The 22,783-nt window shown below is 45.3% G+C and overlaps 1 protein-coding gene across 1 annotated transcript in view; it reads left to right on the top strand.

The window, feature by feature from the left end:
* LOC140307360 (A disintegrin and metalloproteinase with thrombospondin motifs 20) overlaps window positions 1–22,783 on the top strand; it is a 77,329-nt gene that overhangs the window by 20,747 nt on the left and 33,799 nt on the right. The window contains exons 9-23 of the mRNA XM_072386209.1: window positions 1,403–1,549; window positions 4,432–4,573; window positions 4,913–5,017; window positions 13,539–13,684; window positions 13,831–14,012; window positions 14,611–14,747; window positions 14,962–15,079; window positions 17,300–17,395; window positions 19,604–19,770; window positions 19,951–20,080; window positions 20,453–20,579; window positions 20,667–20,877; window positions 21,076–21,240; window positions 21,606–21,776; window positions 22,602–22,721. Coding sequence (XP_072242310.1) covers window positions 1,403–1,549; window positions 4,432–4,573; window positions 4,913–5,017; window positions 13,539–13,684; window positions 13,831–14,012; window positions 14,611–14,747; window positions 14,962–15,079; window positions 17,300–17,395; window positions 19,604–19,770; window positions 19,951–20,080; window positions 20,453–20,579; window positions 20,667–20,877; window positions 21,076–21,240; window positions 21,606–21,776; window positions 22,602–22,721 — 2,164 coding nt within the window. The remainder of the gene's footprint in view (window positions 1–1,402; window positions 1,550–4,431; window positions 4,574–4,912; window positions 5,018–13,538; window positions 13,685–13,830; window positions 14,013–14,610; window positions 14,748–14,961; window positions 15,080–17,299; window positions 17,396–19,603; window positions 19,771–19,950; window positions 20,081–20,452; window positions 20,580–20,666; window positions 20,878–21,075; window positions 21,241–21,605; window positions 21,777–22,601; window positions 22,722–22,783) is intronic.

Raw genomic sequence — 22,783 nt, 5'->3', positions numbered from 1 at the left:
ATTGAGATAGTCTTTTACCTTTCACTGGATAAAAAGCATCCTTTGAAATTATGACACTGTGGATGCTGACAGTTAAGAATTCGCCATTGATCTAGCCATAAAATTTCCTGATTTACTGCCTAATTACACTAAAAGGCTCTGGTATCAGGATTTTAGGCTTGTATGCTAATTTGTTTAATTCAAATCTGAATCATAGAAATGATCCTAACACTTACAAATCCGTTGATCACCCATCTTGATAATGAGTAAATCTACTTGGATCCAGCAACATATCCAGTTGCAAAGTTTTTCTGCATCACCAGGTTTGCTTGTATAACCTGCAAACCCTGTTCGAGTCAGATTCGCTGTTGGGAGTGTTGTCCAGCAGCCTGGTTTTGTGTGTGCAGAGATTATTACTGTGCCAGAGGCTTAATTATTTCTTGGGTGTTTGCCCTCAGGCCCCTGGCCCCTGCAGAGTGGGCTTTGTGCCAGCCGTGCTAGGTCTTGTTTGTGTGGCGGTGCGGATTTGACCCTCAGCCCGGAGTCCAGCGCTGGCCCACATCCTGTTGTAAACATCTTAGACATCATACAGCTGCATGGGTCTCTGTGTGTATAAATCTGTTCACTCGTGTGTGCATCCACTTCATGTATTTAGGAGCCGTGCACAAAACTGCAGGACAAAAGAGAGCATTCGTCTGGGACCACACTGTTCTGGACATGTTCTGGAAAAGTTGCTTTTTTAGACTGCCTATTATAGATAGCATTGGTGAATTAGTTCATTTGCAAATGCAAGGGAGTGTTCTTCTGTAAAAACTACAAACTAATAAATCAATTGTAGCTCTAATTATGAAGCTGTTAGAAAGGCACCTATACTTGAATATCAACGCTGTGGCACCATATATGTATGTGCTGATGTCCGTTGTGTTACCATCCCTACCTTTTTTCTGCAGTAAGCCCTTTGAGAATGTGAGATGGTGGGTTTTGATCTCCAAGGGGTGAACTGGAGGTGGTTCTCACCAGTACGTTAACAGACCACCAGGGTAACATATGCTGATAGATGGAAAGGGAAGTTTTGCATAAAATGTTGCACCAACTACTGGCTGATCTGGTTTATTGAAGCCTTTTCAAGAGTTTACTCTTGGAATGTTTGAATGATGGCACAAGTGAGATGATGTATGTATTTAGGAGTGCAGAAGACACAGACAAGTGAAGGGGAAGGTGCAAAGGGTGCAGCACAGCTAATGAAAGTGGCTGCGTCTGTGTGGGGTGAGACCCTGTTAAAAGCAGCTGAAAGTAAATCTTATGACATTTATCCCTCTTACTTCAACACAGCCGTTAAGCGGCTGATAATCACTCTGTGTGTTCCCTTTATCCTCCTCTCGCCATTTCTAACCCTCCTTTTTTCCGTCCCATTCTACGCCAGGTTCAACATGCCGCACGATGACAACCCCAAGTGCCGGGAGGCGGGCATGAAGCACCAGTATCACGTCATGGCTCCTACCCTCAACTATGACACCAGTCCATGGTCGTGGTCTAAGTGCAGTCGCAAGTACATCACAGAGTTTCTAGAGTATGTACATCCCACTCTTATTTCTAAACTGATTCATGTTGAAAATCAAATGTGTGGCTATGGGCTTTCTCGTGGAGTACAAAGACGCGGCTCTCCACTCTGCGATAGGTTTTGATGTGACATACTTAGCAAAATAAATGGCTTCTTTGCCTCCCTCGGAGCTCTGTTGCCAGGTCGGTGCAATGTAAACTGTGGTGGAGTTGTTATTGCGTGGTGTTGAAAGAATACTTCCTGTTTGAATCCGGAGGTCTTCCTCAGCCGACCTGAGTGATGGATCTTGCAGTCTTTCGGCTGCCACACAGACAGTAATCTAGTCGCTAGCTTCCTGTCCACACCAAAAACCAGCAACGCTTCATTCAGTCATTCCTAACCCGCAGCGTGGTCAGTGATCCCGGTGAAGGACTTCCCTTTAAAATGGGAAATGTCAGTTATAATTAGATCCTCCCTGGACGTGACCCTTTAATCTTTCCCTCCTTTCCACTCTTAATTGTGGAGGGCTTCACAAAGAACGGCCTTGTTGACCAGATGCATCGAGAGAGTACAGTGTTAGGCGATGCCTCACATGGAGTTTTAATGTTGCACTTTGCATAGTTTCCACTCAGCAATGACCTCAACATGGAGTGGTGGGAACAATCAGCCAAACATGAGGAGAATCTCTATCAATCTCTTGAGTATCTTGATAGGTCTGTTTCAGCTGTGTTAGGATAAACCGGGATGACGTAGATGTCCGATGTTCTTGTGACAAACTTTTTGACGCATTGGATATACTGTATAAAAATACCATGCAGGTGTGGGGAGATTAAAGCTGCACTTGGTTCCGTGTGGGCGCTGCAGCGGTGGGAAAGGCCCGCAAGGGTGCAGTCCAAGTGCTTTTGAAGTCTGTTTCCAGCCAACAATGAGGAGCATTGATTCAAACAAGCATTTCTGTGGTCCCACTCCTGCTCAGTGGACTGACCTGGTCAAGTACGTCAGTGTTTTGACTGCCCATTCTCTCTGAAGAGCAAATTCAATAAGAAGCGCTATTTTAAGAAGCAAAGGGCCGCGCCTCCACTCGAGCATCTCTTTTCGAAAGGTGAAGGATCACCCTTTTATCTCACCGTTGCTCTAATAAACTCCCGCACCTGAAAGCTGATGAAAAGCGTCCTGACGCAGCGTAGTGCTATTATGCGCTAACGGGCGTATAATGAAGCTGTTCATTCCATCTTTGTCACTGTGTTTGGGGGGGGGGGGTTCAGATAGAAATTCTAACCACTGCCTAACTACTGTTGGGCACCCTGCCGTTTTCAGCTTCTTAAAGAATCCCTACCCAGCAACCAAAATGTAAAACTTTTAAGTGAAGTCATTTTAAACGGGTTTGATTTCTCCAAATTCAACTGAAAATCTGTCAGTGGTTGTATATCCTCTCTGCAGTAATCGGTACATCCTGACAGGAGCGCTGTCTTGACAAGATCGCTGCAGTTTGCTTGGCATTTTTTGATCAAAGACTGCACCATGATGCTCTGTGTCATCCAGTCCTCTGCACAAACCATAAATCTGTCAGACAAGTCAACTTCTTACACTGTGTCCTGTACATGGAAACTATTATTGTTTAGCCTCACATGACAAGCCCACAATGGCGCACTCAAAAGTCATTTTGTAAATAAACACACTTTCATGTCCTTTAATGGCTGCCAGGTGTGGGATCTCATCTGGTGCCTGAAAGGAATCGTCCCACTGTCTCAGACTCAGACTGTGCATGTTCCTATCTGGAAAAAGTGGATGTTTCATTTGAAAAAAGTTGATCACAATGACCTCTTCTCTCTCTGTCTTGGTCTTAATAATCCTGCCATTAGGTTCCAGGACTCTGACTAGACAGATGACCAACTGCTGAAAGACACTGTAATACGGGAGTGTCTGTATGATTCTCTGACAGGCTGCTTCTTAGCTTCCATTCACAGCACCTTCCGCCGCTGCTGTACTCTTCTCGTTCGGTCCCGCCCCCGCCACCAGCCAGCATGCGCTGCAGTTTCTTACGGCTGGAAATGAAAGGGTAAAGAAACAAAGTGATGGTAACCCAGGATAATCCCGTGTAATTATTGGGCTGTCACGTCAGCTGGTGCTTCTTTTTTTTTTTTTGAGCAGGTGTTTTCGCGGCTCAGTCCAGGATGAAATTTGTCAGAGCGGTGCAAACATGTTGAGTAATTACACATCTTTGCGAGACTCGCCTTAAAGTTTCCTTTTTTCCAAAGTTAACAAAAAAAAAAGAAAAAGAAGAGAACCTTTGTTGCTCCACTCGTTCTGCCAACATGCTTGACTGGTGCCTTTTCACAACCGTAATGGCTGATGATTTTATATGCAGGGGGCTGGTGCATATATGTTTAGTCCAGCTGTGCTTTTGTTGTCTCGGTTATTGCTTTCGCAGCTGAGGGTGTGGCTGATTTACAGCCCACTCTATTATTATATTGTAATGTCGGAGCTGACACTCATTTATGTAACTTAGTCAAGGTGCTTTGGGCTTCTAAAGTCTCTTGTTTGCCCTTAGCACTGAAAAAATACACCTTACATAGAGATTTGGTCAGCATGAAGTTCCAGACGCTGTTCTTACTCAGTCTTTGGAGCCTTGCTGGAGTTCTATAGAGACGGTATTTACCAACAGACTTGAAAAGGGAAGTTTTTTTAGGTAACTATACAGACCACCCACGGGGGAAAACACACCAGAGGATGATCACAGACAATGACACGGAAATGTTTGCTTTGCTTTCATGTAGGAGATGACGCATGTTGTTACATTTTTAGGTCACAAAATACCAATTGAGCTTTTCTATGTGAATGTGTACGCATGTAGCGCTCACAGTTGTAAGGTCTTTTTCATCCACTGTACATATACTGTTCCTCTCTTTCAGCACCGGCTACGGGGAGTGCCTCCTGGATGAACCTGTGGGCAGAACATACGAACTTCCCAGCCTTCTCCCCGGTCAGATCTACAATGCCAACAGACAGTGTGAACTGATGTTTGGTCCCGGTTCTCAAATCTGCCCCTACATGGTAAGTTGGCGTCCAATCAAAGCAAGCAATACCCCGGTGTAAAAAGCAAGGACTTTAGGTAGCGGTAGAACGTTCCCTTCCTCCATCATGTTAAGCACCTTTTTTTTTTTTTTGGGGGATAAAACATTAAACTTTTCCTACTTTAAATTTTCTCATGCCCACGGATACAAAATGGTTGTCAATCGAGTGTGTGTTTGTTTTTCATTTTGATTCATAAATTCCCATGTGGACCGGACGATATGATGTAGGTTTTAACCCCAACAAGAAGTAAGGCATCACGGGAGAAAGCGGCCATTACGTTCTGCTGCTGGCTACTACTGCTCACTTTTTTATCCACAGAAACAGTGCAAGAGGTTGTGGTGTACGAGTGCAGAGGGGGATAACAAGGGCTGTCGCACCCAGCACATGCCGCTGGCTGATGGGACAGACTGTGGTCATGGAATGGTAAGTCGGTCCATGAGTAGATCTGTGCTTTTTTTAATTGACAGATAATTTTGTATAGCCCCTACCAAAACGGCGCATGAGTTTAACTTACTCGGAGATGTCTTCATACAGTCGCAAACAAGTTTGTCAGATCTTTACTGCACTCGAAACATCGCAACATCTCTATCTCACGTTAGAAACATTGCAAACGCAGCAAAGCATGGCCCCGTTTTCATCTTTCCTGAAGCCAGAATGCGTTAAGCCCAAAATGTGGGTTTGATTTAAATGTTTGTTTTTACGAACACCATTTTGCATACCTGAATGTATTTCTTCACTCTTCAATCTTCATTGTTGTCAAATGTGGCCTCATTGCACAAGCCAGAATCCTCCACCCCTCCCATGTAGCTGCTTTGAATCCTGATGACTTTCGCTTCGCGCTCACTTCCCCCTGCATAGAAAAAGGACTGATTTATCATGCATTACTCTGCTGCCTGCATTCTGCCTGTAGAGAGCCATGTAAATGTAGTCAGGTGATGGCCCTTGTTAGAAACTTGAAGCTTTACCCTTGGTGTTGTTATGGGGCCCCAACCCCCCATTAGCCTTCATGTTCTCCTCGCTCTGGGATACTATGCTAATTAGGGCTGAGACGTCGGGTCAGTCACTGAGGATACATGGATGGAAGGATGGCAGCGGAGGGAGGGAGGAGGGACAAAAGAGAAACACGGGAAAAAAAGGAGAGAAAATATAGACAGAAGGGGAGAAGAAAGAGGAAGAGAGGGTCCTGAGAGGGAAAGGTGAGGACATGGGCCCTTTGAAAGAGGATGCCGCCCGTCGTTCACAGTTGAGTCACCTTGTTGTGAACCCGTGACCCTAAAACCTCTTTAAAAGGCGGGTGAGTGGGTCAGTGGTCAGGCCGTAACAGAGCCAAGGCTGAGGCATGCTAGCGGTCTCACAAAAGACCTCACATCAGTGATTCTGCAGAGCAGGAGAAAGGAGGAGGAGAGGAGGGAGCAGGAGGTGCAGCGGAAAGAGGAGATGGTTAGCTGGTGTTTTAGCATTCAAAACAATTCATGGTGGGGGTGGGGGGGGCGTTCGAGAAGGAGGGTTTACTCCTCTCCTTAACCTCTTGCCCTGGCAGTCTTGCGGCGTGGGTCCATCTAATGTCTCATATCCTTTCATGTGGCTCCATCTACCATTTTGCCATGTTAGGTCGTGGATCAGCCCAGTCTAGCGAGGAGAGATTAACGGGGGATAGCTAACATCTTAATCCAACTAAAACAACCAAACTAAACAGTAATGTGCCTGGGACTGGGACTCCTATTTTATTCTCATCCTGTATGTGGGACAAAAATGGAGTGTAATTGCAACTTGTGGTTTACTTTGTTAAAGAACAACCTCTTAACCCCTCTTAAGACGACTTATCTAGAGTGCCATATAATGTCTGGTTTTTTTAAGTTAAGCTTCCATGTAAAGAAAACTTCGTTGCTGCGTTTATTGTCATTTCTATGCGTAAAAATAGGTGTAAGAATAGTAGTAAGTCTAGTGATGATTGATTGGAATAAGCTGCTGTTATCTTGGACACACGTGGCAACACAAGATAATACCAAGTCAGAAAGGAACATTTGCCGTTTAATCCGTTTAGGTATGTAGTGAAGGTGTAGCTACTCATATTCTGAAAAATTTAAGTTTGGAACAGGAAATGTGTAGGAACCTTGACACCAGATCTATAACAGGTGGCAGTTTTTACGTCTGAGCAAATATGAGAACGGAACAGAGAACTTCTATCTTTTCTTCGTGTGCTCGTCAGTGGTGGCACCACCTTTGTTTGCAGTGCCGAGGCCCCAGTTTCATCTTCATGCAGGGTGCTGTTTGAAGTAGCACGAGTTGAAAGAGATGGGGACCCTGCTCCAGCACTCACCTGCCCATACAAGTGCTCTTTTATGTGGTATTTCAGTGTGGTGTGTTTTGTGTGTCTGGGAGTATGTTTGTGCTCATCTTTAGGCCTGCAAAGTCAGATAATCTGCACGCCCAGATGATTCTTCTTATTTCTTTTGTATCAGTTTTGCATTGTTCATGCCTTACATCTCTTGGTGCCTCCTTGTGTTTGTCCACTGTGTCTTTCTCTCTTTTCCTAGACATAATGTGTTTGTAATCTGTCACACCATCTCACTTCATCTCCTGACCCGTTTTATTTTTTCCTACAAAGGAAGTCATGAGGTTCAAGTCCGAGGCCTTTATGGGGTTTTGGGTCAGGCTCCTGGCTCTTAGGTGTCAGGTCTGGAGGATTACAACTGTGGCCTCTATGGTGGGGGGTGGGGGACTACAGTAGCAGCGTGGATTGTGTTATTGTGTTAGCATCGTCATCAAAGATCTGTAGCTTACATCAGATCAAAGGGTCCATGTCATTCACTGTGACTACACGTTACAAGTTTTCCGAATGGCCGTCACCTCTTGTGACTAGTTTGTCCGGGGACCGTTTTTGTTCTGCTGGGTTATGAAACAAAGTAGTGACCACATTGGGTAAATGAGGTCGGTGCCCAAATAGTGGGAGAGTGGCACGTCCGCTAAATGAAGGAGGGAAAGAAAAAGTTTGTTTGTATACTGCTTGATCACAATAGAGCAGCGAGCACAGCAGGGTTCATGGGTGGTTTCCCTCTCTGCCTGTTCCCTTCTTCTCTGACTCTCTCTGTATGTCCACTCTTGCCTTTTTCTCTTCCTCCCGCCCTCACTCCTTGTCTCTTGCGTCCACGGGGCGCTGGAGTGAATGATGCGATCACATGACCTTTTGGCGGTGCGTCTGTGATCTGGCTCAGTGGGTCGCGCTCTAATGAGAGCATCCCATCACTTGTTGTCTATAAATACAGTACCCCCCCCCCCATACTCTCTTTCTGTGCTTTTCCTCCTTTTGCCCTTTCCTTTGCACTCCTTCCTGCTCTTCAAATAGATTGTGTTTCTGTGTGTGCATGTCTGTGTACAAATTGCAGGTAGAAGAATGCATCGCAGAAGCACCTACTTTAAGGCGTAACCCCGTATGCTGGCCTGTTTGGATCTGTGTGTGCATGAGTGTTTGTACGTGTAAGTAGATGAGGGGCCAGCCGGCTTGTCAACCCAACGGGAGCACTTGGCCTTGTATCCATGTCCGCGCCGTTTGAAGATCCCTCCACTGCTTCTCATCACATCGTCACTCAGCGGGTCACAGAGAGAAAAAGTAGCGACTGAGCTTGAATAAACTGTTGTTTTTTTTTTACCCATTCTGTTTTCTGACTTCTTTGTCTTGTGAGCTCCCCTGACACATATATCTCGTGTGAAATTTGAGGCAACATGATATGCTCAGATGTTTTGTTTTTCCTGCAGGTCAACTGCTTGCTCAGTTATTCTTTGAATGTGTGTAAAGTTTTACAAGGCTCCCAGATACTTCTGATTGAGCGGTTAGTGAAAGCAAATAAACGGGAAGTTGCTTTTGATTTCCAGAACATTCCTTGGAAGAGAATGACGACCCGCCCTGCTTTGGTTTCAGCCAATTAGAGTGAAATAGTTAGGTCTTGAAAAGTGAGGCTTTAGCAGAATGGAGTCTGTTGGCGAAGGCGGTGAGTGTTGGCTGGAACTCCACTGGCAGCCTGACAGGCTTGTCGTACGATGCTGCGATAGCGTGTGTGTGCTTGTGTGTATTTTTGTGTGTGGTGGTGTGCGTGTGCGCCTCTATGGGAGCGTGGGATTGTGAGAGTGGTATCAGTGTCACTCTCAGCTAATCTCGGGATATTTGGAGGATGTTGCCACTTTGATTTGCCATCATCACAGACATATCTGTGGATTTGGGATAACAACAGGATTGTTGTTTCAGCAGTCACATAGCTTGCTGGTGGAATTACTGTGTCCGGTAGCTTCTGAGCGCAGCTTTCATGGCTGGCTGTGTGGAAGCAGAGATATGCGTTTGCATGATTACAGTGTAGTGTGATTCGACTGATGCTACATTCTCTATCTGTAAGGGGATACATTGACTTGGGAAGAGCCACAAAATGAAAGGACAAGAAGCTGAAAACACAGCATCCGACATCCTGCACATGCACGTGTTCCTTATAAGGTCATATGGGAGCAAATTGTTGTCTTTTCGCACATCCATCACACAGAGAGAAACATCAGTGATGCATGGGTCACTCAAAGCTGCCGGAACTGCTTTGATGCATAAAGGAATTAATTCCATAAATCTCTTTTACTCCTCTTCATGCTGCCATACTGCCAACATGGAGTCTTTAGCTCTATAACTGGTCCTTAATCTTCCTTTACTGTTCAGTTAAACTGAGATCTGTGACTGTGAATGCCTCTGCATGTCATACCTGTCGTTTTTTTTCTCATCAAACCGTTCCCTTCATGGCCAAAGGACAGAAAAATTGACCTCCTGGAAGAGTTCACTCCTCTCAAGATAGAAATGCCACTTGAAAATGGTTCAAAACTTTAGCAGAAAGGGAGTTTAAGAGTTGGAGGAACTTTTGATCCCCTACAGTAAGAGGATCTGGTGGTTTGTGGCTGTTGATTGAGACCAAGAAGTCATTACGAAAAATATTTATTGATGTAATGAATTAAGTGATGAATTGGTTCATTTTCTCTCGTATTATAGATACAACATGTCTATGTTGTTTTTATGGATTCTTGTGTTGTCTCCCATTTTGCTTCACAATATAATAAAAAACATTTTCAACATCTTTTTCAAGGACAATCAGTGTAAAGAAATCATTGGAGGTTCTGTATGGTATCTCTGTGGTTGTACAGTGACGATGATGTGTGAGAAAAAACAGCAGTAAAAGTAAAGCCTCTGAAGTGCATGTGAATGGAACAGCTGATGGAGCCAAACTACTCATTCTGTCTAATGACAACCCTTATGCTTCTTTGAAAGATGTGCAGCCAGGAGAGATTACAGAGAAGTAGCTAGAGGATAGGAAACAAGGTAAGGAGATAAAAGAAGAGTTGGCGGGGGGTTACAGTTGCATCATGTTGTGTCTCCTGTTCTCTTCCACTGTGTTTGTCATTCCTCCCGCCTCCTCTCTCCACACTGCTTTAACACAATGGAAAGAAAACATATGGAACAAGGGGAAAAGGTGTAAATCCACTCTAGAATAACAACTGTCATTTGACTTATTTTCAATCCCCCATCCATCCGAAGGGAATTCTTCAGAGAATCCCTTACTGCTCTCATGGGTCTCAGGGGCTTTATATCATCCCTCACCTCCAGCTCAAGTTCTGAGTGAAAATACCTGAGTGAAAATCAGCAGCGATGGTCCCTACTGACCTCTTTTGACAGGTGGTTGCAGATGTTCTTAGTTTTTTTCAGGTAACAGTTTGTTCTAATGTACTGTTCTTGTGCACTGTGGCTTGCTGCCATGAGTCAAATACCCCCTCCCCACCAGTGACAGGCCAAATTTAGCATACACTCCCAATCCAGAACCATGAGAAAAACACCACAACATGAAAGGTGATGCCTTTTGGAAACATCCGTGTTAAAATGAGAGAGCGGGGTGCTTTTTGAATCAGTCCTCTGCCTTCTCATTCCTGCAGTGATGTATGGCTTGGGTTCAGAAATGAGGCGCTCTCTGCAACAGTTTCCTGGCAATTACAGGGTGCTCTCCTCCAAACCAGCCAGCGGAGGATCTCAGAGCAGATGCTGCTGTCCTTGCAGCTCCCACTGCTGCATTTAGCTGGTTGATGACCACTCTCTCTGGTTTTATGGGTCGATTGGGTAAACTTTATTTCGTGTGGTGTTTGCGTGATTTAAGACCCCAGTGGTGAAAATGATGATGTTTTTCTGTGTGCGTTGTTTATGTATCTACTGCAATACAGTGTGTGCAGGATGCATGGCTATGACATATGCACATATGCACATGTTGATATGAGTTGAGGGGTCAGTGTGTGACTTTGTGTGTGAAATTCCTAATTTGAAACACATGCTTGTCACAGCTGGACAGGTTGCTCTCACAAGACCTTGAAATGTCTCACCACTCTCTCAAATGAGGGCAAAATTTGACAATCTTTCCAGGAAAGACTTTGCCGGTGTCTGCGAGGGTGCTTTGAGCGTCTTTCACCTCAGTGTTTTCTAAGTGTGTTTGTGCACTCTGGAAAGAGGCTAATTGGAAGTGAGCGTGGCCCCCAGATGCCTCCAGAGCCTCAGCTCTCACTCCCACACATTCACACATGGTGCACGCTCACACTCGTGGGCATGCTCACATTCACACTTGCATACATCACCTCACACAGATGTTTTTTCCCCTTCCACTGCCCCCTTCTTCTTTTCTTTTTTTTTTTTCTCCCACATCACCTTTTCAAGCCACACAAAACGGTTGTAAACACAGGCTGCCAGCGGGGAGAGTGGAATGCCTCAGAGGCTTACACAGTCTTTGGTCCGCCGTGACAGACAGTCCCCCTTGTGTTTGACAGCTCCTTGGGTCTCCCTGCCTGGTTGCAATGTGGTGGTCTCTGCATGGCTTTTGCAATTTCCCATTGGGGGGTAAGGGGGATGGGTGGCTATACAGAAAGGATGCTCAGGTTTGGGTTGACAGTCTCTAAGTTGATGTGGGGGAAGGGGAAGTGAGAGCTGTAAGGGGAGGGAAAGTCTTTGCTGTGACAAAGGAAAGCTTTTGGACTTCTTGAATGCGTTTCTGTGACAGTTCCACAGGCTCCAAACGTGTAGCTCTATTTTTCTTGGGGAAGTTGCTCAACCAACAAATACCAGCACCTGTTTGCCTTTTCGTGGTGTGGAAGCCATTTCCACTCGTGTGTATGTTTTATCACATTCTTGTCCGTGCTTTTCATATGATTTCTTCCATGAATGCGTTGTTAGTGCTGCAACAAAATTATCAGTGTCTGCAGTTTGCATTTGCTGTGCAGTCTGACTAGAAGAATGGGCCAATCCATTTTTTTAAACAAAACTTGGGTTATTGAAATGTCTGCGGCTTGTGAAGTCCATACCCCGAAGCTCTTCACACCTGCCTGTCCTTGTGCACTGACTAAACACCATTAGGCTCAGGATAGGAGAAGGACTGGAGCCAAAGCTTTTCTGTGTTCATGTGGTTTTGTGCATGACTTTGCACTTCTGCAGGTTTTCTCTTAAGATAATTACTGCATGTGCTGAATCCATTTATTTGGAGTAAAAGATTCCACATTTGCCGTTGTGCAGGAGATGACATTGATTGATATGCTCCCTGGTTCACTGTTTAATCCACTGAAGCGGCTCTTACGTGAACTCTTAAGTCATCTGAAAGACTTTCATTATCAGGGGGATTAAATATCTCATAGTGGAAAGATAGCATGGCTGAAAGAAACCAAACAGTGAACTAGACAGAAATGCAGCGAGATGAACACGCTGAGATGTCCACCAAGAGCATCCTCCATCTCTGGTTACATTTGTATGGCTGTGTACCTAAGAAGCGGAGCAGGAGAAGCGAGTTCCTTATGTCAAGCCAGTAATGAACTTTGTTCCTCTTGTTATCACGACTCTAGAGTTTCATTATCATGGTGCCGCTGCTCCCCGTGCCTGTGCCTGGACGGCGGGCTACGAACCCAGACAGACGGTGTCTTGTCCTGCATTCCTTCAGTGAACAGGACCCTTCGATATCTTAGTCACTGAGAAGGGGATTTGGTTACACGCATGGGGAAATGTGCCTGCCATGCTTTGCTTGTGGGAGCAGTGTTAGCACTTTTTGGCAAAAGTTGCTCAGCGGTGCGCACTGTTTGAAACCAGGCGTCTCATTTTTGTATGTCACATTGGGTCTTGTGCATGAAAGCTCTGTCTTATGTAATTGTGTGTTTAAGATGTAAGCCAAAGATGGCTTAAGAAGAAAATGAGTCTGGATGCTTCGGTGTCTGTGGCAGAGTAAAGAAGTGTATTTCTCTTCTTCTTTTGCTGGCTAATTTTAGAGTTAGATGTCAAACAGACTTTATTTTGATTACATTTTTGTCTTTTGCAACTTTAATGAGAAAAAAAGAAAGATCCCTGTTGAATCAGGTGGTTAATGTAAAAGTCATCTTTTTGCATGTAGTGATACAAGTTCTGCGACTTACAAAACTACCGTTGTTTTCATTAATTTACTTCTACTGCTTTTCAAATGTCCGTACAGTATCACTTGAACGTTTTGGAGTCTAAAAAAATAGGGACATGTGTCATTAACAGATCAGAACTCCCAACCTCCAAAACCGAAAAAAGAATTTGGCCAACTCTGACAAACCGTGGTAGCACATTCCGCATATAGCTTCTTTAATGGAAACTTGTCCTTTGCTGTCTCCCTCTTTCTCTATTTCTGTCTGCATCTGAGTGTGTTTCCCGTTTCTCTTTGGACAGCTGGAGGACTTGGATGCATTCCCCCCGGGTAAACAATAGCTAAATTAGGATTTGATGTAAAGTATCGCTTGTAGCCGTTCGTAAACAGATTGTGTAGAAGACACACGGGAACGCCACTCCCAGCTGTGCTTGACCCAGTTGCTGCGCACCTTCTGTACTCTAGAGTTGCAGCCATCAATTTTAGCATAATCTGCGTGTTTGTGTTTTCACGTGCAGTACTGCAGACATGGGATGTGCGTGAACAAGGAGTTGGACCTGCAACCAGTCCATGGAGAGTGGGGTCCGTGGGGGCCCTACAGTGTTTGTTCCAGGTCCTGTGGAGGAGGAACAAGGAGCACCACGAGAGACTGCAACAAGCCCGAGTAAGAAAGAATCAGACATTCATGGAAAGCAAGGCACCTGTTGATTGCAGATAGGTTTATGAGTCTGAAAGAGACTATTTCAGATTTAGCAAGTCCAGGAATGTGTGTATAGAACTTCTGCGATGCGTGATCTGCTCTTTCCCTAGGCCCAGAAATGGCGGCAAGTTCTGTGTGGGCCGCCGGATGAAGTTCCGCTCTTGCAACACTGAGCCATGCCCGCGAGGGCAGAGAGATTTCCGCGAGGAGCAATGCTCTCAGTATGACGGCAAGCACTTCAACATCAACGGTCTACCTCCCTCTGTGCGCTGGGTCCCCAAATACAGTGGCAGTGAGTACACTCAAGCATGTCATATGACTGCCAAGGCGCGTTGGAGCAACATTTATCAACAAGTGTCAGAAAGCAAGACCTATAATGAAAATGTCTTTCGTCAGGCCTGAAGTGCACATTCAACAGCACAGAAAAATGGTTGGAAAGGAGAGAAGTGGCTATTTTTAAACCCTTAAACACTGAAAACCTGTGGAGGGCTGAAATCTGCTACAACTGAACTGACTCCGGTAAAGTGAGCTTGAATGGAGAGCAGTTCGTGTTGAAGCTGTTACGTGGCTGAAATCAGTCCCACGACATTACCATCTGGCAAATTTGCTGCCAGTGACTGATTTAATCGATGCTATACGAGCAAACAAGCCAATCCCTAAAGCCAGTCCCCTCTCAGATACAAAGTGATTTTTTTTTTTTTTTTTGCTTGAGTCAGCTCAAGTAAGACTAAAGTGTCAATAAGTTTAAAAAACACATGCAAAGCTTCAGCCTGATAAACCTTCTCCAGGTCTTTCCTTGTGTTATGGCTCAGGGTTTCTCTTTGTTTAAGGTAATTAGCTTAATCAGCCATAGTTCAACTTTTTCCATTTTTCTTTCCATTCTCTGTCAGTACTAATGAAGGATCGCTGTAAGCTCTTTTGCCGGGTCGCTGGCACTATGGCGTACTATCAGCTGAAGGACCGCGTCATCGACGGCACCCCATGTGGTCCAGACACTTATGACATCTGTGTCCAAGGCCTCTGCAGGGTAAGTCTGCATGTTTGTCCTTCTTCTGTTACATAATTGTGCAAAGACACATCGCCAAACGTGCCTCAGCATTGGTCCACCTTAACTTTCTCTGACGCTATTTCGACTTGAAGTGTTAATCTGTGTCAGAAGTACATTTTGCATTCTAACACCCTCACCTGCAAAGTTTATGTCACGTGCCACAAATGTGTGCTTCAAAATGTGTGCTCTCCAGCAAGCGGGCTGCGACCACGTTCTTAACTCGAAGGCGAGGAATGACAAGTGCGGAGTGTGCGGCGGGGACAACTCGTCATGTAAAACCCTGGCAGGGACCTTCAACGACGCTCAGTATGGTAAGTCCAGCTGCTCATATGACACGTCCATTAATAGTTCGCTGTGTTGCTATTAAACATGCAATTATGTCAGCAGCTTCTGCGGATAAATGGGATGCACGGTAAACATAAGAGGAGCCAAGACAGACTTTGAGTTCCATGTGGTCGCAATGCAAACATGCCGCATGATCATATTCGACACTGATGTCATGTCTGGTTATGTTTAAACACGTCAAAGGTTGAGATTTAGCGGCGATACGTGCCTTTTGCCACAACTGGACGAATGTAAGAAACCGAATCTGTTCTTAAGTTGCAGAAATGGGTTACCGCAACCATGTCACTCTGACATTTATTTGAATAACAGACACAAACCTGACATCATCCCTTTGAACTGTCCTGCTTAGTGCAGAGCTTCGGTGCAGAGCCAACTGTTGATTGCGTCCAACTCTTTTTAAGTCTGGGCAGCGAGGCAGCTGAAGCATTAGCATAAAAAGCTCTGGGTGTGACTTTGCTCTGCGTTAGTTTGTCTCTGAGCTTTCGTATCTCCATCCATCTGCTTTCCTTCTGCATTCTTTTGGCTGGGGGGGGGGCAGATAGTTTGAGGACTGTATTGAATCGAATCAGGTGCTGACGTCAGCCCTGGAAGTCTGGCTTAACCTTAAGACGGGGAAAACAAATGGGAGCGCAGCCCAGGCAGGATATCCCTCTGTTTCTGGGTCTGGGCTTGTCTTTCTGTCGCGCACCCTTTTGTTCTTTTTGTTTGACGCGTCTTTGTCTTTATTTTGCTGTCTCCATCATCTTTTTCACCAGATTTGGAAAACTTTGTTCGCAAGTTGAAGCAAAATGTCTCTTTGCTGTAGTTTTCCAAATATCGTTCGGCCCCCGGGTGAAAGGGAAAAAGGACACTTAGGACTGCATTTCAGTGCCTCTGATCGATAGAACCCCACACGCTTTTCAAATCTGCCTTATAGTTTAGGAGCGTCTTCTGACTTAATCTGAGGTTTTCAGTTAGAACTTGAAAACATTAAAAGATTAAAGGTTTCAAACACCCAATTTGGCAACTCAGCTGAATGATTTGTTTCTGTGTAATAAGCAAACCACAGTTTTCCTAGAGAGCAGTGTTTTTTTTTCCTTTACTCTCTCAGTGTGTTGTGCTTACTGTTCATTCCCGGGTCACTCTGTGGTGGCGGAGGATTGTATGTGAGGTCAGTTGCCAAGCTTTAGAATGTCAGGGGCCGCTGCAGATTGCTGGCCACCGTGTTGCCTCAGAAGAGGACAGTGTTGGTGATTTCTTAAGTTGAAACACTCTTGGGTTTTTTTATGAGCTCATCCTACCCCCAGGGGTAAATTTGACTTGACATCAAGTCAACAACGGTAAACATGGTTATGGAATATGCAGAAGGCTTTCGTTTCACACCGGTGTTTATGAATGAAACGTTTCAAATGGTCTCAGAAATCCGTCTGACTTGGCTCAGCAAGACATAAAGGGAAGTGCAGGATTCCTTTACAGCGTGGCCGCTCTTGGAAACGTTTTTTTGTGTAGATGTTACAGTCGTCTATGTGTGTGCGTGTGTTTGAAAATATCTAGCTGGCCGATGAGAAGGAGATATGTAAACCGAGTGCTGCCCCCGAGTGGCTCAAGGTGTCAGACTAAGACTTAGATCAAATAATAGCTCTTTTTTTTCCCTCCTTCCATGCAGGAGATTCGAATCCGAACTGCCGCGACGAAGGAAACCTTTCACTTGTAGTAATTCCTTCGTGAAAGTTACAGAGAGCTTTCATTTTCTGTCTTCCCTCCTTTAGTTCTCCACACCGACGTTATGTTTTGTTTTTTTACTTCATATTTCCCCCTGTCAGGTCGTCATATCTCCATTTTAGTTGTCACCACTTCTCTCTTCGCTCTCAGCCCCCCCACCACCTCCACCCCAACCTCCACCCCCCCGCGCTCACTCATTTTCCTGTGTTAGTTCATTATGGCCCGGTGTGGTAATTACAGGCCAAAAGGAAGGTCCAGGGAATAATTACATATCATTTCACGGTCAGGCCTCTGAGGCAGAAAACAAGGCCTCCTGGAGGTTATTTGAGATGACTCAAGCTTTTTTCCCGTTTTTTCTAAGAGTGACATTTAAATCCCTCTCGGATTCATAGTGAAGCCATTATGAAAATCAAGGCTGGATCGTTCACTGCTGCCACTTTCTGTGTCTCACTCTCTTGTCCTGTGTTCTTATTTTTCCTCTTTAGGTTACAACACAGTGGTGCGGATCCCAGCCGGCGCCACCAACATTGATATCAAACAAGTCAGCTACTCTGGAAAACCAGAAGACGACAACTACCTCGGTACGTGTGCTTTGTGCATGCGAGCACAGGGATGGGGCTGGAAGCAGCCCTGGATAAGATTTCACTGTTTCTCTGGAGAATTAATCTGAAGTATATGTAATTCAACCTAATAAGACATATGCATTACATTCTCTCTGCTCTAAGGCACAAAGGTCAGTGCGATTATCCTTCACAGCACCATAAACCATATATTACTTGCTGACCTGGTGTAGAGGTTGACATTAATAAAAGTGTGTTTGGAGAAGCTGATGTTAAATCATTTTCAGACATAGATAAACTGTCATTTGTACTGAGGTTATAGTACAAGGAGGAAACGAGGGGGTGGGGTGGGGGGGGGGTTTGTTGGTCCATCTGGGTTGGTTGAAGGTTGGCTAGGAAAGCAAATGGAGTGTCAGCCACTAAGAAAGATAAACGAGGCAGCAATAAGTGTTAATTAGAGGCATGTGCAGGCCAGGAAACAAAAAAGTAGATGTAGAAGGTGAGGTGGACCCACTGGGCTTAGCTCTGTGTGGCTTGACTTTGACTGAGAGGAAAGAGAAAGAAAAAAGCAGCAGAGGAACGGAGTTCTGCTTGTCTTGTAAGAGCAGGCAATTATTTTCAAGTCAAGTGTGGAATGTTTTAGGTGAAACATTTGTGTCAGAAAACACATCTGGCAGATAGTCAAATGCGTGCCGCAGCGAGGGGGTCAGCGCCTGCTGTTCCCGAGTGCCGCAACTTCACTTTGAGTGAGTGGGGTCTGCATTGAATATGGCTGATATTTGCAGCGCCCTGCTGGCTTTGTCACCCGATCAGATACAGCATGTAGAGGGTTTTTCTGAGTCCACCAACACACCTGTGTCAAACAAATGGAGACCATACCTTATACCCTTGAAGTTGCGGCTCCTTTTTGGAAACAACAACTGCTCTCATCTGGCAGCTCTTGCCTGCGTGGCGGTTACTGCCACCGCTAACCGTTCTGTTGCCACTGCAGCTTCTGCCTGCACAGCCTTTTAAAACATGCTGTCAGTGAAAAGAAAAGAAAATGACCAGAACATACTGTGTGTCTATATTTTCAATGTCTCTGACGTATTGCCTGCACACTGAAACTACAACAAAAGGTGGGATGTCCCTGATATGAGCAAATTTGCAAATTACTACTGAGAGCAACTTCGCTCATGCTTTCTTTACACGTAAAAAAAAAAAAAAAGAAAAAGAATTGCCATGCCGCAGAAGTTTCAGAAGTCCCTGTAATCTCTACTCTGACTGTGCTCAGAACCTATTTCTGATTCAGTCAATAAACCCATCGCTCTCTCATTTGGCCACTCTCCTGTGTGCACACGCATTCTATTATTCTCTCGCTTAGTTTCTCGTTAGAAAAAGTGACCTTTTCTTAGAGCAACTTCATCTTCTGAGATCCTTCAACGTCACGTCAGTTCTTTTAGTCAATAGTTCACGCATCAAGGAAGGCATACATGTTAGAAAAGGCATTTTGTCTTCTGCATCAGGCATGAGAATGGCTTCAGTTGCTCTCTACGTGTGCACATTTTCTTAAGGCATTTTGTGTATTTTAAGCTTTCATGCAAGATGCTTGTGATGACAATGAGAGATCGTTGCCATTTGTACTTGGCTAGCTGGCGTCCAGTTATATGCAGAGTGAAGCATCAAAGTTCTATCTAGAGACATAATCGCATACATTGTCAGAGGCGTAGCGTTGGTCATAGTGAAGGAGGTCTCTGGTGTCCATTTTGGTTTTATGCTTATGTATTTGCAGTCAGCGTTGAGCCGTTGTTTGCATTTCAGTGTCAGCCATCGAGGAGAGTCACGCAGTTTAACTGCAAATAACTGCAATTAAGTGCCACCAGTGTTCCGTCATACCCTGCCCTGCAGCGACGGCTGTGCAAAACAATGGCTTTGCCACTCGAAGGCTGTTTATTTCACTTTTATGTATGGAGCCCTGAGTGGCCGCAGACAGAAATGAATGTTATTCTGAGGCCACATTTTACTAGATGCATGAGATACAGGAGGGTCAGACGTTTATGTTAAAGAAATCTGGGCTCACCTAAAGATATCAACTATACATTTTTAAGGTTTCATTCAAAAGCGTTTAGTATTCTGTCTTACAGACAAACCAATTCGGGGACCTAAATTGTGTTCCTCTATGTGAGCTGATTCATTTTCTCAAATTTGTAGTAAAGTGAGTTGCTCTTGCCTCTCTGTTTTTAAACTTAGCCTTATCTGATGGCCAGTCCAACTCCCTACTCAATGGGAACTTCGTGGTGGCCATGTTCAAAAGGGAAATCACCTTCAAGGGAACCGTCATTGATTACAGCGGCTCGGACACAAAGGTTGAGCGCATCAATTGCACTGAGCGCATCGAAGAGGAGCTTATTCTACAGGTATCAAGGAGATATTTTTTTTGTCTTTAATTATTTGCCTTGACTTAATCAGTCTCGCCTGCTTTTGTCTTCATGTTATCCTTTTCTGAAAGAGTTTCCCCTCCCTGTTACCCTGTGGCATCCTGAGCTTAATCCCTCTGTAAAAAGGCGACGCTTGTGTGGACTGCATTGTTCCCACAGGTCTTGTGTGTTGGAAACCTGTACAACCCAGATGTGCGCTACTCCTTTAACATACCCATCGAGGAACACAGGGAGCAGTTTTTGTGGGATCCCTCAGGCTCCTGGCTGGAGTGCAACCGCATCTGTCAGGGTAAGCTCCACACAAGAAGGGGAAGCTCAGGAGGCAAAGTATAAAAAATTCATGACCACAAAATATGTGAAAATATGAAATGTAAGAAACCGCAGTGGTCTTTTGGCTCATTATACATGGAGTATTACCAGGATTATCATTCCTACTGTACCCATAAAAACAGTCATCCTCACCACCCATAAACATTCTGATTCCAGCCAGTTGCCTTTTCTTTTCAGTTTTTCATTGTTTTTAACCCAAGCAGGCCCCTGAAATGAGATATGTTTGTGGGGTCTGGGGCCAACATGGATTTCTAAGGCTGTGGCATGTGGCATTGTGACAAGTGTCTTGAAGAAGTCACCTGACACGAACCTTCGTTTTCATCGTGTGTAGGTGAGCGCAGACGGAAAGCAGTGTGCATGCGCAAGAGCGACCACCTCGAAGTGTCAGACCAACGCTGTGAACATTTACCTCGTCCCGTTGCCGTTACCGAGCCCTGCAACACCGACTGCGAAGTCAGGTGCGCAAGGACGTACTCATATACCCACAAAGCAAACCTCAGCAGCGCTCCCTCTTCCAATACCTTTAAACATCTCCTCTGTCACAGGTGGCACGTAGCTGGAAAGAGCGAGTGTTCGGCTAAATGCGGCCCCGGCTACCGCAGCCTGGATGTTCAGTGTATGAAGTACAGCCTGATGAAGAGACAGAGCGAGAGGACGGAGGCCAGCTCCTGCGCTGACATCGCCAAACCTCAGACCAGAGAGACCTGCCACGGGGACTGTCTGCTCAAGAGCTGGCAGTACAGCGCCTGGTCACAGGTACGGTCGGCAGGAACACGGGTCTTACACTTTTCAAGTCCTCTTTGTGCTCAAATAGGCCTGTATTACTGCAGCTCGCTTTCAGCTACTGCTGCACTTACTCTGCAGCGACAACTTTGAAATTATGCTACCAACGGGGTCTTATTACACAGGGTGTCCAATATCTACAAAGACATCATTGTGTGTTTTTGTGAACAGTGCTCTAAGACATGTGGACGTGGGAGTCGTAGCAGAGAGTCTTACTGTATGAACAATCTGGGAAGGCGTCTGGTGGACAGAGAATGTGGCGAATATGAGAGGGTGGTTACTGAGATCTGCAACGACCAACCGTGCCCCGACTGGACCGTCAGTGAGTGGAGCGAGGTGGGCCTTTACACACACATGCAGCCTTCGTCGACCAACTTTAACGCTAAAAAAAAAAAAATCAAACCTGCCCTCAAAATAGCCAAATGCTCACAGAAATGAGCAGTGTTGCTGCAGCAGTCCTGCATCAAATTCTTTCCTAATTTTCAAGTTTACGACACAGTCTCAAAACATTTGATGCATGTCTTATGACCTATTGAAAGGTTTTAGTAAAAGATATTTCCCATATTCTGTCCACACCCTCTGAAATAAACACGAGAGGCCAATTAAAAATGGAAATGTGAGTGTCCAGTCTATTTTGGATTACATTCAAAAGAAACAATCGTTTTCTCTCCTCTTCCACGATAATCCCAAACCGATCCCAGTGCCTGGTGACTTGTGGGAAAGGGATGAGACACCGGCAAGTGTCCTGCGGTGTGGGAGCCAGGGAGGAAAAGCTGAGTGAGCATTTTTGCGACTCGTCCACTAAACCCCCTGCTGTTGGGAGCTGCGAGCTGCCTGAGTGCGCATCCTGGCAAGTTGGCGTCTGGGGAGCGGTGAGTCCTGCAGACACACGCACAGACGAGTAATAATGTGCCTGACAAAGGAAATGGGTTTCATTCGGGGCTGTCTCGGACTTTGACTGTGTGCGAGTGTGTGGTCAAAAAGGGAAAATATAGAGTGTTATAGAATGACAGAGTTTGTGTGTGTGTGTGTAACCTGATATACTGGCGGGTGACGGGGAAAACTGCTCTTTGTGACTCCAGCTGCCATTTCCTCACCTTGCCCTCATATCCTGTCAGATTGAACCTGACCCCAGTGCGCTCAGACACACACACTTGCGCACACAAACACACTCAGGCAGGCATTCCTCCTCTGCATTCAAGTCTCAAATTTTCCAACTGTTTCCCGATAGATTTAGCACTGTTGGGGTGAAGCACAAAAAGAGATAGACATGTATGAATGGGTGTCTTTGGCCATTCATGGTGTAGTTTATAAATGCTGGGCTAATTCCCTCAGATAGGGATATATACAGAGCTGGAATATATCGGCTCATTATTGCTTGTGTAATTATAATTTGCTGCTCAAATAAACGGATCCTAGCTCTTCCTCCGCTCTCGTCTTGTGCCTAATCGTGGTCTGATGGCCTCGTGTGTGTGTTAAGAACTGGGTTAAGGGTCAAGTAGAGGCTGTGGTTGAAGGCAAATGACTGTGCGTGTATGTGTGTGCACATGTAAGGGTCTTAACCAGGCTCTGTTTAGCTGGACCTTGACTGAGGCCCCATCTAAGATACCACCTTTGACAGAGAGATAGAGTTTGAAATGTCTTGCGGTCGACTCTCGTTCCATGTGTTTGTGTATGTGTGCAATTTTGTCTTTCAGTGTGCGGTGACCTGTGGTCATGGCTACCAGATGAGAGCTGTGAGGTGTGTGTCAGGGGACTATGGCGACACTGTAGATGACAGAGAATGCAATGCGGCATCAAGGCCCAGAGACAGTCAGGTAAAAGAAGAAAAAAGAAACATATAAAGCCAAAAAAAACCTACTAAACTGCTTAGACACCC

Source organism: Leuresthes tenuis, unplaced genomic scaffold (genome assembly GCF_036924035.1).
Source record: "Leuresthes tenuis unplaced genomic scaffold, fLeuTen1.0.hap1 SCAF_5, whole genome shotgun sequence".
Classification (NCBI taxonomy): Eukaryota; Metazoa; Chordata; class Actinopteri; order Atheriniformes; family Atherinopsidae; genus Leuresthes; species Leuresthes tenuis.
The sequence above is the reverse complement of the archived record's forward strand: the minus strand, read 5'-3'. Positions and strand labels throughout refer to the sequence as shown.